Source organism: Hemibagrus wyckioides, linkage group LG07 (genome assembly GCF_019097595.1).
Source record: "Hemibagrus wyckioides isolate EC202008001 linkage group LG07, SWU_Hwy_1.0, whole genome shotgun sequence".
Classification (NCBI taxonomy): domain Eukaryota; kingdom Metazoa; phylum Chordata; class Actinopteri; order Siluriformes; family Bagridae; genus Hemibagrus; species Hemibagrus wyckioides.
Window position 1 is genome coordinate 27,409,901 of NC_080716.1, and position 14,545 is coordinate 27,424,445.

The 14,545-nt window shown below is 39.9% G+C and overlaps 1 protein-coding gene across 1 annotated transcript; it reads right to left on the reverse strand.

Moving 5' to 3' along the window:
* Positions 1 to 243: 243 nt before the first annotated feature.
* On the reverse strand, positions 244 to 1,826 carry foxq1a (forkhead box Q1a). Its single transcript, XM_058395684.1, has one exon. The coding sequence runs from the start codon at positions 1,609 to 1,611 to the stop codon at positions 622 to 624; it is 990 nt and encodes a 329-aa protein (XP_058251667.1). The 5' UTR covers positions 1,612 to 1,826; the 3' UTR covers positions 244 to 621.
* Positions 1,827 to 14,545: the final 12,719 nt, after the last annotated feature.

Here is a 14,545-nt window from a genome sequence, read left to right on the forward strand (position 1 = left end):
CTATGCTTATAAACAAGCAAACAGGCACATAAACACACACACACATTTGCTTTTTTTCTCCTTTCTTGTTTTCAGTCATCAGATTATTTCACACCGTCCCTTAAAAAATCACTTGCCACTTTTTTTTTCTTTGTTACAGAAATAAAGTTTTATTGCTCATTATAAAAATTCGCATGCATTCTTTCTTTTCAGTAGACATTAGCAGTGCTGTCCAGTTTACAGGCAGAGCTGAGCTTGTCACTGTACCGTTTAGTTGACCTTTTTATTAAAACAACAACAGCCGCAGCAAGAACAACAACATTGCTGTCAGTGCCACTGCTTTCAGAAACGACAGAGTAAGCAAAGTGATATTTCAGTTGATGCAAATTCCCAAATGCAGCAACATTCTGAACAAGCAAAACACACAAGGGGGAAAATGACCATCAGCACATTATAAATACATGATACAGCATTATTATACAACAGTATTTTCTGACAGGGCAGAAATCATCTCCTGTTTTTGTGCATGTATTCCATTTTATAACAAAGTTCCCAAGTCCACTGGTGGCAACTTCTTAATGAAATGTATTCTGAAAGTTCAGTACGAATAAAGTGCCTCATATAACATTGTCCTGCGCGCCATTAGGACAATAAGTAGTCTATTTGAAACGGGTGAAAGGCTCCGGGTTTAGTGGACGCGTGTGCGGTGGTTGGTGTAATTCTCGGGACCGGAAGGCGCTCTGAGCTCAGAGGTACGCTGAGAAAGTCTCTGTCATGCCGGATCCCGGCGGCCAAGTCCTCAAACGTGACGCCCATCATGCCGTAGGCGCGAAGCGTGTTCACCGCGGCGCTCGCATCCACCAGCGCGTGAAGCGGCGCACCGCGCGTGACGTAGGGCGCCGGTGCGGGGGCGCCCCCATGCCAAGTGGTCGCAGCAATGTCCTCTGGCGCGCAGTGCTCCGGCTGCTCCCTTTTGCGGAAAGGCCGGCTGAGGATGCTGTCGATGGCGAACGGGCTTGTGAACTTGGTTGTCGCAGAAGGCGCGTTTATAGAATCCGCGGAGGCTTGGCTTGCGCTCTCGTCCTGCTCCCGGCCCGATTTCTTGCCGATTCGCTTCCTGCGTCGCCGGAACACGCCGTCAGCAAACGTGTACTCGCTGTGCGGGTTCAGCATCCAGTAGTTATCTTTGCCCCAGGGGCGCGAGGGGTCGCGGAGCACCTTCAGGAAGCAGTCGTTCAGCGACAGGTTGTGGCGCACCGAGTTGCGCCAGCCCGTGTAGGTGCCGCGGAAGAACGGGAACTTGCGCATGAGGTAGTCGTTAATCTCGGCGAGCGTCAGGCGGCCCGAGCTGGAGTCGCGGATGGCCATGGCGATCAGGGCGATGTACGAGTACGGAGGCTTTGGTCTGCGCGTGTACGGCTTGCCCTTGTCCTTGCCCTCGATGCGCGCTGCTGCAGAGGACATGGAGGCGGAAGACGCGACAGGTGCGCACGGGCTGTGCGCTGCGCAGTCACCATCTGATCCCAGTTCGTCTTCCCCGGACAGGGGAGACGGCACGCTGGTCTCAGCGTCGCTGCACGTCTCCGGTGGTTTCGCGTGGTGATGCACGCCGCGAAAAACCTCCAGCTTCATGATCACAAGTCCTGCGCTCACAGAAGAAAAAAAATTTAATGCGAAGAGCTCACAGTTTAGAAAAAAAATGTAATGCGAAGAGTAGAATCCCCGATGTTCACCGAAACTCCAGCGGAGTTGTTTTGTTTGGGGCTTGAGATGAAACTTCTCAAACTTCGATTGAAAGAGCAGCTGAATCTCTACCTGCACAAGTGCTAGGACACATAATATGTGAAAGAGAGCTGTCTAATATAGAGCTCCGACACCTCGAGACCTGCCTACGGAGGCGGAGCCTCGAGCTTTATTCAACCTGACTCACGAGAAGAAATAAATCCGTTTTTAAATGACACAAACAAATCACTAAAAAGAGAGAGAAAGAACAAACACGCGTAAAATGCATTGGTTTTATATTTACGGCATTAATAAAAAATAAGATTGGGTTCCTTGCATGTGTGTTCGCGTGCCTGATTTCTGCTGAGGCGCCAGCTTGAGATCACCTGCTTTACCTGCGCGCTCACCTGTGCAGAGCAGGAATTTCATCTCACACAAGCAGGTGGCGTGCGCTTACCAGACATATTTTGTAAGAGGGGTGAGGAATATGTGTGTGTGTGTGGTGTTTGGGGGGGGGGGGGGTATTTTCCTAGGCAGACGATCTCAGACAGGTTTATGTAGACCTGTAAAAGTTATTGTCGTGTGGAAATAATTTATGACTACTGACTAGAAATATTCCCCAAATAACGTGCGTAAAAGGTGTGGACAAAACAGAGGTCACCACACAGGTTATGTGTGTGTGTGTGTGTTTGGCTTAAATGACACCTGTAGAAAAGCGTGTAGGCAGATCTTTTGTCAATAACGGATGGACCTGACAGGTTTGAGAAGAATATGTCCCAGTGCGTCAGTTTGTCAGTTTTGATTTCTTAAATAAATATGTGCAGAGGCGTTGGGGTTTGGTTAAGGAATGAGTAGCGTTTATAGGGTGCCTCTGTGACACACGAAATCCAGGTCATTCTTCTGACGAAGGAATTAAAATAGGGGGAAAAATGATTAAAACAAAATAAACTTGATAAATCATTCAAATTTCTCACTTCAACATTCGTTTATTAGAATTATTGAGACTTGTGTATGTGTTTCAAAAAGGTTTCATTGTTTAAATGTTTGTAAATGACGTAATAAGCTACACCTTTAGGGGATGAGGTTCAGTCCCACAACTATACAGTATGTTTTCTTTGGTTGCCCTTCAGTGAGAACCATACAGATAGAGATAGTTTTTCCACATGGCAAAGGGTTCCACATGGAGCTCTTTTTTGTTTAAGAGTGTATAAGGCAGGAGTGTACAGAAAAACTGTTTAAAGGAAGATGTAAGTGAAGCTATAGCTCATTGTTTAAGGTGTTTTACTCATCAGAAGCTTGTGAGTTTGAATCCCAGGCCCACTGCTTGACCCCTGAGCAAGGTCCTTAACCCTCAATTGCTCAGTTGTATAAAAAATGAGATAAATAATAAGTAGCTCTGGATAAGCGTGTATGCCAAAATGTCCTGAATGTAAATGTGTATTAGGGAAGAGTGTATGAGGAAGTGTTTAAGTGTATAAGTGAAAGTGTGTAGAGTATACAGGAAGCAAATATTGGAGAAGAGAGTTCAAGGAAATGGGTTAAATCTAAAAAATCAGCCCTACAAATGTTTCCATATGCCAAAGAAATTCCTATTTCTAGTTTAGGAAGCTGTTTATAAACCCTTAAAAGTCTCATCCCTTTTCCACAAAAGGCGTAGATGATATTTAATATGTTCAATATATTTGCTCTTCTGTTATAATTGCCATTACCGTTAAAGGTTCTCAGTGGAGCCCTATGACTGACCGCTTCTCTGTTAGAGCAGTGGGTATAAGTACAGTCTGTCCTTTAGGAAGATAATGACTGTTAGAGAAAGTCTAATTATTTAATTATTTTTGTACTATGTTAAAATCTTTCCGCCACATCACTAAATAAAGTCTGTGTAACATGCTGAATCGGGACAAGAACTATTCTCTATCACTCTTGAATTCTTGATTCTGATTGGTCAGAATGTTTTCAATTCAATTCAGTTTTATTTGTATAGCGCTTTTAACATGGACATTGTCTCAAAGCAGCTTTACAGAACATAAGAAACGCAGTACAAAAAGTTAAAGATTAATGTTAGACTTATATTTAAATCTATCGCTCCAGGTTCACTTCTATAACAGTTCTAAGATATCTTTGTTTCTATGGTAACAGGTTCCACAGGGACTGGTTTGTATTATTGTTCCGACGGTTGATATGGTGATTTATGGACTTAATGGAGTCCAGTGCCAGTGTTTTGCCTGAGTCAGAGCTGTTCCTCAATTTGTTTCTTATTTACCTTGCAATCACAAGAGCCTGATACTCAGCAACTATGTTTATATCTTTACTTTTAGTATTAAGAGACAGAAACAGGACACTGTGATGAGATCAGATAACTGATCATACCCATCCTCATCCATGGGTCAGTGCAACGAGTAGATCAAGTTTGTTAAGCCTTGAATGTAACAGGTGTAATGTTGACCAAGTTCTCCAACATTAAAAGTAAAGAGAAATGGATAAACAGCTTGATTCATTGTAATCTTGATGAAGTCGTTGTAGTATAAGAGGAATAAAACACTTACAGGAAAAGAATCTAAACTGTTTTAGTTCATCACGTTGATTATTTTTTTCCCAGAACAGCGCAATGCTAAGTGTTTTGTTTTCCTTACAAGAGACATGACACAGTAAACAAAACAAAAAACACAAACCTTTTTTTCTAAATTTTTATTTTTAAAAAAATAGTCATAGCTCTTGTTCTTTGTCTAGTTCAGTAGTCAGGGCGCTGATCAGGGAGTCGGCCATTTTAAATTCAGTCTCTCTATCTCCAAAACAATTCCCATGATGCACTGCAAACAAATTACATTTTTTACTGGAAATCTGAAATTTTTCTGAAGCTGGGAAAAAACGCTGAATGAAGTCTTGGTCAACTTTATTTACAAATGTAGTTAGCCTGTTATTATTGTTGTTGCTTATTATTATAGCAATTATTATTATTATTATTGCTGTTGATTATTATTTCTCTCAAATGAATACTTTTGAACTTGATTTGATATTCTATATATGTTATTTTTTTGTCTTATAAGTCTTTAATACGTTTAAAAATCCACTGGCTCAGCTACGATCCTGCTTGAAGCACCGTGATTTCTCATAATGTGCTTTGAACCTCAATGAAGTTAAAATAAATCATGTCAAATATTGATAAAAGCCACTAGGGTAAAGTTTTCTCTCTTGAGTCTGTCGGCATGTGACCCGAAATTGATTCATCAGTGTCAGAGTGTGTAGTGAGACAGAGCCCTGAGCAGCACCCCAACATGTGTACACCATGTACTGATTTATGACTTAGGGAGCTGATTGAGACACAGCCAAAAACGTAGAGAGGCGATCCTATACCAGTCGTAAATTCGTAACTTGTCCTTGTTGAGGAATCACCAGATGAATTTTTAATAACACACAGCTTTACGTTTCAGCGTCTCAGTGATTGACTTGACATGAAGATATAAACAGAGTGAGTAAATCTGTGCGTTTGTGTTTAAGGTGATGTGTCTGCATTTTAAAATAACAGCAGAATACCGTAGCTGAAATAAGAGCGAGAGCGTGCATGCCCCGGCACGACTGTGATATATCATAGCAACGTCTGACACAAGTGTATGGAGTAATAACATGCGTTTTGTCATTCGTGACATTCACGAGCTTATGAAAGACAGCGAATGTGGTAAAGTGCTAATCACACGCTGTCACGGCATTGTTTCTCATGCGGATTGTTGTTGAACAGCATGCACTTTAACACCCAGAGAATTTCTCTTTGCAGATATGAGAAGACGAGCAGGGATGAACTTCAGATATTGTGTTTCAGAGCTCAGAATGTATCGAATGGCTTAATCAGGCGGCTCAATCTTGAGTGTGTAAGAGATTTGTACAAATGTGAACAAGCGGGGGCATGTGGGCTGGATTTTGTTGTTGATTTCACACAAAAGGAAGACGTACGAATGGTAACCTCGTTCCTAACCCAAACATCACCCCTTTGTACCTTTTGTAACCAAACCACGCACATTTTTAGTTTCGTCTGATCATGAGATTTCCATCATGACACCTGAGCGACCCACAAAGGTACATTTCAACCTGTTATGACACATGGGGCATCAAGAAATATGAAATATGTGGAAATAAATGCATCATGTCAGGAAAATGAAAGCACATGAGCTGCATTTGAAAACAAATCGCATGTGATTCGATTCAAATGATTCAATGAATGAATCCTTTGAATCGAATCACATGTGATTGAATCATTTGAGAAAAAAAAAGAACAACAACAAAACATTTAAAATACAAAATGATTGCAGGGGTTATTTCCCAAATGACTCGTTTATTGAATCATTTAGGGGGGGGGAACAAAGATCTAACATAAACAATCAAATCATACGCGATTCGATTCAAATGAATCATTTGAGAAAAAAAACAGTTAAAATACAAAAAGAAATCACATGTGATTCGATTCAAATGATTCATTTCAATGTATCACGTATCATGTCATTTTTTTGTATTTTTAATCGTTTTTCCCCCCTAAATGATTCAATAAACGAGTCATTTGAGAAATAACACCTGCAATCATTTTGTATTTTTAATGTTTTGTTGTTGTTTTTTCTTCTCAAATGATTCAATCACAACATTCATTGAATCATTTGAATCGAATCACATGTGATTTGTTTTCAAATGCAGCTCATGTGCTTTCGTTTTTCTGACATGATTCATTTTTCACATATTTCATATTTCTTGATGCCCCAAACAAACAAACAAACAAACAAACAAATAAACTATACATTTAAAACTCAAATTTAAAACTGAAACTAAATGAATCGTTTGTAACAGAAACAACAAAAAAGTAAGTGCATCATTGATAAATGTGAATTCTGAAAGAAAAAACACAATAAATGATTCACATGAATCAAATAAATGATTCATATGAATCAAATAAATAATTAATGTATCCATAAACATATGTCAGTAAATATAAATTCATAAATAACAAAAAGAAATAAAAGTAAATTAAAAGAAATTGAAAATAATCACATGAAACTGTTAGAAACTAATCATTAGTTTCAAAACAAACAAACAAATAAATAAGTAAATGAATCATGTGGATGGTTTTAGTTTAGTCCAGTCACTTAATTGTGCAGTGATTCAGCAGCGTTTAAGACCTTAAGATGCCACGGGTTAATAATATCTAAAAAGAGACTGGAGGCCTGTGTGTAACCCCAGCTTCAGGGTGTTGTTTGTCTGTTTGAATATTTGACATAATGGTGGTAGCAGGAAGCGTTCATGATCCGGGGCTGTTCCTGGGCATGCCTCTGAGAAAACATGCAAGAACGCTTCACACCCTGACGGTGAAAAGGTTGTGACCTTTTTTAATGGCACCAACCTCGCATTTATTTCCACATGCTGCTGCTATCTTGTGCGCTTTGTGCAGCGGCGTGGAGCGACGTCTGCATTCCTGTCTTCTGACTGACGACATTCTTATTCATGCACACAGAGGCAGAGGTGAGAGTCGAGGCTAATCGAACGAGTGCTAGCGAGGAACACTTCTCAGATGTAAAAGGAGAAATCTGAGCAATGAGAGATGCAGGGTAGTCCAGCTAGCTAGCATGAAGTGTCCATTTTCATGGTGTGTGTGTAATGAGAGGGCGGCTCAGTGGGGTAATCTGTTTTCACCGCTGATGACACCTAAGCTCAGGTGAAGTCAGTGTTTTTCAGAGCGCCTCGTGTTGACTCGCAGCTCCTCCGTAATCCTGCATCACAATGACAGAAGTCCGAGGTGTTGGTGTTTTGTTCGTGTTTCTCTTCCTCTCACGTGTTGTTCAGATTTGCCCCGGAGGTGTGGTGGTGCCATCACGGTGCTGATGTGTACACCACTGGATGACACCGTTCACACATCCAAACCTATTAAAATAGCTCCCGTAAACAAGGGCGAAGGAATTGTTCCTGAGAATGAGAAGCTTTGTTGGAAGCAAAATGATCCTCCTGTCATTGTGTTCATGTGCTTCGAATACGTGAGAAGACGGGGAAAAAAAACAGGCCAGAATAACCGGCCAGAATGACTCGAAGGGTGGGTAGGGCAAAAAAAACCTCACATATCTTCATCAATTTCTGAAATATTTTCTCACAAATTAGCTAAAAGATTATCTAATTTATCTTTATCTAAATAAAGATATCAAGCTTCAGTTGATTCTCGTGAACAAAACACTCTTACATAAATCTGTTACTTTCACTGCTGGTCTCATTCCTCCTAAAATGGATAGATAGATAGATAGATAGATAGATAGATAGATAGATAGATAGATAGATAGATAGATAGATAGATAGATAGATAGATAGATAGACACACAGACAGATAGACAGATAGAAAGATAGACAGACAGACAGACAGACAGACAGACAGACAGATGGAAAGACAGATAGACAGATAGACAGATAGACAGACAGACATATGGAAAGACAGACAGATGGAAAGACAGACAGATAGATAGATAGATAGATAGATAGATAGATAGATAGATAGATAGATAGATAGATAGATAGATAGATAGACAGATAGACAGATAGAAAGATAGACAGACAGACAGACAGACAGATGGAAAGACAGATAGACAGATAGAAAGATAGACAGACAGACATATGGAAAGACAGACAGATGGAAAGACAGATAGATAGATAGATAGATAGATAGATAGATAGATAGATAGATAGATAGAAAGATAGACAGACAGACAGATGGAAAGACAGATAGATAGATAGATAGATAGATAGATAGATAGATAGATAGATAGATAGATAGATAGATAGATAGATAGATAGATAGATAGACAGATAGAAAGATAGACAGACAGACAGATGGAAAGACAGATAGATAGATAGATAGATAGATAGATAGATAGATAGATAGATAGATAGATAGATAGATAGATACTGTAAATAAAACAAGTCGTTTCAGGGAGTTTGTCCATCTTGCTCATTTAATTAGATTTTAAAATCTACATTAATATATATATATTTCTTTGAAGCTGCTTAAGAACACAATAGAAATAAAACTGAATTAAACTGAAAATGTAATCAAATAAATGTTAAACACTGAAAAGCAGTAAAAATAAAAAATCTCATTTAAAATAAAAAAAAATCGAAAATATATATTTTTAAAAGTTAAAATTTACAACAAAAAAAATCTCAATATTCATGTGACAGAAAAAAATATTGTGACAGCATTTATCACGATATCGATATTACGTCATCATCATATCGTCCGGACCTAAGACACACCCCTAGTCCATCTAGTGTGTGTACAGTTTTATTGTTTCCCACATAAGGTGTGTGTTGATCATCCTCGAGCCCTTCATCGGGGTCAGGATCTGATCGTTGTAAGATGGCTCGATGGATTGATTCTCAAAACACACACACACACACTCACAATACTTGTGAGCACAATATTGAACACCCAAAATGTGAATGTGTTACTGATACAGTGTTCAGTGTGTGTGTGTGTGTGTGTGTGTGTGTGTGTGTGTATTAAGGTGTAGGTTATGACTTAAGGCTTAATGAATGTGGTTAGAAGATATTTATAATAAAACTCAATAAATCATTCTCATGGAGGTTGTGCTGTTACAGGAAAACATATGAAACTATTTCCTGCCTTGCCTTAATTCCTACTCTTGCCAAAGATTGGAATGTTTTGTGAAATAGAAGAAGACGTCATGCTTTTTATCCGTTTGTTGCTACATATATCACTTACGCTATACATTCTATAAATACTCTTTTTATTTCGTGAAGGTGAGGCAAAAGAATACAAAAGCTTTTCTCTTCTCTCGTCACAATGTCTCCAACCATGGGAACATTTTTTTTATTGTAGCAAATCACTGAATGTGGAGACTCCTTACGTAAAGGTTAAATACTTTGCCTGCGTACTGAAAACGATTATACGACAACAGGTTTTGTTTGTTTGTTTGTTTGTTTTTTAAAAGAAAAGGTTTCACAATGAGTATAAACATGTGATCTGAACTGCAGCCAGTTCTTCTGTCAGAGCCGCTGTGCTAGAAAATTAATCAACAGCTCCTGACCAATCAGGACGAAGAATCCAGGAGTGCTGTGGTGGGAACGCCTCTCTATGGCACGGTGGCTCAAACACAGTGCTTTTCTTTGTTTCCAAAGAAAAACTGTTTAGCCATTTTAGGGTGTGACGCTTGAGAGAAAACAGACACACACACCCACACACACACACACACCCACACACACACACACACACACACACACTCACACACACACACATAATAATGGAAGGATATTGCATGGATGGAATGAATTGTCTGTAAAACTTTTCCCTCAGCCTGGATGTAGTCAGTTATTTGCTCAAACAGTTTGTAGTGTAAAAAAATGGCGGTTTTGCGACACTCACAAATTTCAAACATCGCAACTATTTTGCTAATCGCCGCACTTAAAGTAAACGCGCGTCCCTATAAATAACCCAGACTGAACAAACACGGTGCTCAGCTATCTCAAATATGAGCGAAGTTGTTTGTTTTGTCTCATCAGCTCGAGAGAGGGTGCAGCTAAGCTGGTTTATCCTTGGTGTTGTGTTTGGCGGGATTGATATATACGAAGATGTCAAAGGCACCGAGATCTGAAGCACTGATGGAATTCCCCATAGGTACATGCAGACGCTCGAGGACGTCCACTAAGGGTCAAACAGGTGATTCAGCCAGTGATAGATATGAACCGAATGTAAACAACCCTCATAGAGCTGCATTTATTTATTTATATGTTTCAGATTTTTGACTTCTGGGCCTTCGAACACAGTACAATGGGCAAACAAGGGACCGAGCAACAATGCTCATTCATGATGATGCAGCATTTTCTGGAATGAAGCAAACGTCATACATTTGCCAGAGCTGATAAAAAAAAAAGAAAGAGGATACCAGCAGGACAACAGAAAGAAAACAAAACAGAATAAGATCTCAGATTTACACAGTGGGCTTTTGTTTAAGACGTATCAAATGTAGTAAAAGTGCTGCTGTGACACTAGATTAAAAAACGTATTCAATAAGGAAGGTGTGTGTGTGGGTGTGTGGGTGTGAAGAAATTCATCTTGGAAAAAAAATAAAAAAATTAATAATGAGATAATAAAATAATGTGGAATTAAAAAAAATGAATTAAAAAATGAAGTGGAAAATAACTTATGTGGAAAAATACACATGAGAACATGATGAATTTATTGTGTAAAAAAAATTGCATAATTAATTATGAATGTGTGAAAAAAAATCTGAAAATAAATCATGAATCGTGTAAAGAAATTGGAAAATAAAAAATAGATCATGGGTTTTATGGGTCATTTTGAGTTTTATAAAAAACCATGTGAGATTAAATTTCTATAAAGTAAGAAAAATGAATCATGTGTTTAAAAATGCATTGAAAATCTATTATTATTATTATTATTATTATTATTAAATTGAAAAAACCAACGTTAAACTAATAACTGGTGCACTAGGTGTGAAAACATGTGAGACGTAAGATGTGTGTAAAACTCCATGTCCGGGTTCGGAGCAGGTTCCTGCTGTAATGGATAATGTTCCTTGCTGTCAGTTTTGACATTTTTATACGTTTCAAATCTTTATTTATTTATCAGTCAGGATGGGTTTTGAGGAAGGCCACACTCCTGATCCGGTACAAAACGGTGTTCCGGTTATTTCAGGCAAAGTTCCGACTTCGCTCGGAGCTCTCCTGGAAATGGCTCGTTATCCCGACACTGACCTGCTGTGGCCCAACTCTGGAGGAAGAGAGTAATTTTCTCTAGGCGAGGAACGCCACGGTGGGTATTCCTCCATGAAAAGCTGGCCTGAAGCTGCGCTCGCTCTCAGCCGCCATGTCCAAATAAACAGTGCGTGTAGTGTGGTCTGCAGCCGGGCGCTGTGCAGGCCAGGTTCTGCTGTAAATCAGAGTGGAGAGCGGAGCTTACAGACATGTGCACCCTCTAATTTCCCCCCAATGTGTTTACGCGTGGCTTTCCAGGATAAAATTGCTTCCAGTAATTTGGAGCGCGCAACCAGCAGGCCCGAACGTAAACAACCACGAGGATAGGGGTGATGATGGGCTTCTCCGGGTTCTTCGTCGAAGAGCCTGCACTGTATACAGAACCGCGCAGATTTATGTCTTTCATTTACCGTCTCCGCTGCCAATCTTCTGTACGCAACTCCATCCTTTCGATATTTGACAGAAGATGTAATGGTTTAGCTTCGGGGCATTGCGTGACTAAGCTGTTAAAAATGTCTATTTCTGTTTTGATTATATTCATTACCTTCACCTCAGATCATCTATAACATGAACCTGACTAATATTCCCCCTTGTGCCTCCAAAACAGCTCTGACTCGTCGAGACATGGAGCTCAAGGTATGATGTGGCATCAGGAATTAAGACAAGGCAGCAGATGCTTTGAGTCCTTGACGTTGTGAGGTGGAACCTTCATGGATCGTATTTGTTTGTCCGGCACATGCCACAGATACTTGATCAGACTGAGATCTGGGGAATCTGGAGTCTGAGCAACACCTTGAACTCTGTATCCTGCTGAAAGAGGACACTGATATTAGGAAATATCGGTGCTATGAAACACTGTACCTAATTGCTCCATGATCTGGTTCTGATGCTCATGTGAACATTGTGGGAGGTGTACAGGAGTGTACAGCATGGGCAGTCTGACTGGTCTGTAGCTACGCAGCCTCATACACAGGAAGCTGTGATGCTCTGTCTGGTCAGACTCCTTTTCACTTTTTCAGCTCTTTGTGCTACAGTAGCTCTTGGCTCAGGCCAGCATTCGCTCTCAATTGGTGTCCTCCATCACCGGTTCACCGGTTCTTGTTCCTTGAACTATTTTTGTAGGTACTAACCACTGCATACCAAGAACACTCCACAAAACCGTTTTGGAGAAGCTCAGATCCAGTCGTCTAACCATCACTATTTGTCCCTCAAGTAAAAGTCGCTCAGATCCTTACACATACCCAACTTGTTTATGTTCTAAATGTCGCTCACACAGGGATTGACTCGTGTAAACGCTATAACAGGAATAATCCCTCCTTCTTTTTGGCGTAAATGGGGTACATCGTTGACGTCCATATCATCACAGTTGCACTAAATGACTCTGGGGCTGATTTCATTCTAGTCCAGACTGTAGATTCATGCAGCTTATCATAGATATCATGTGGTAATTTTAGGTCTTTACATAAGATTGAAGTGTGAAACATTATAGTGTAAGACGTGTGATAATCATGGACATGACGTGTCTCTTTCCTTGATTGTCCAGACTGCCTTTGGAGGACAACGTAGGTGAAATAAACTTTGCTCAATAAAAGTACAAAGTACACGAAGGGATAAATGACGGTTGTGCGGTTTGGATGAAAGAGCAGCGAAAAGGCTTGACTTGACACGATGACGGACTTGACTCACTGCTGTACACGTGTTTGTGTAAGAGCTGTAGTCTCTATGATGAGACTATGAGTAGGAGAATAGAATAATAATGTATCATCATCATCATCTCTAAAATTCACAACAATCTGCATAACAATTTAAACAATGTAAGAGTTTAAATATTATTAAATCAAATCAATCACCCTGAAAAATTGGTTCCTAACAAATCTTACTGAAAAACAATTCGTGTCAAAGGTCAATAAAAAACTAGCATGACTCATGGAAAAAACACCTGCTCTTATAATAACTGTTTGTATTTCCTGCAACTCCTATACAAATCCAGCAGAGCTGCATATGAGCTGTGAATTTTAAAAACCTTTCATGATAAGGGTTAAACAGGATGTTCGATCACACGGCCCAGATGGAGCTTTTTTCCCTTGTTCTTTCAGATCAGTGCCACGGAGTCTTCAATGGAGCTTCAGGAAGCCGACGGTGAAAGCAGAGTCGGCTAAAGCGCCGAACTCAAACACCCTGCAGGGGAGGGCCCCGTGTTTTAATCGCACAGCCTTTGATGGAGCTGCACTTGGGTAAACAGCTGACGTTTGTAATATGGTGGACTCCATATTTGACGTGAGATCAGTCAGCGGGAACAGCGAGGCATCTGGGTCGATATTACTTTCTGCTTTTGGAAGTACTTGTGGTTTTGCTCACTTTCATACGATGGGTTTTTTTTTTTTTTTTTGCATGTAAACATTATGGACATGGTGTTTGAAAAGTAATGCAGACCAGCTCCCACCCACGACTTAACATATTTAAACCATTCAGAAGGTTGTTATATAATGGGAACATGTCTGGGTGGTGTAGCGCTGCCACCTGACAGCTCCAGAGTCTACACTTCCATCCTGAACTCAGGGGTTTCAAGTGAAGTCAAGAAGCTTTTAATGTCATTTCAACCAAATACAAACAAGGTTCCTCTAGGAACATGGTGCTACATGTCTATGTTGGGTTTCTCCATGTTCTCCAGGTTTTCTCCCTCTTCCCAATGCGGGAAGCTAGCTTTGCTGTAAGTTGTGAATGAATTGCTTTCTGTATTTGAGATGTAGGCCCACCTCACACACACACACACCACACACACATACAACATTCCCGGGATAAGCCCCCGGATCCTACACAACCCTGAAGATGAAGATGAATGAAATATAACCTGCTTACTGACATCATAGAAGACTTTCTAGAAATTTCTACACAGTATTTTAACCTTCACCCAGACAAACATGGCATACATCCTTCACCTTGACACAAAAACCTTGTCTGAGATCTTCATCTGATATTTTTAATGATCTTGAGTATAAAGTGAGATTGAAGCCATCATTATTGTACTTCATCCCATTGTTTTTGCCTGGTTATATGTGTATATGTATGTGTATGATATTCAGTATTTAATAAA

Bases quoted from the DNA above. Each gene is read 5' to 3' on its own strand.
- foxq1a (XM_058395684.1), bottom strand. From the start codon at position 1,611: ATGAAGCTGGAGGTTTTTCGCGGCGTGCATCACCACGCGAAACCACCG.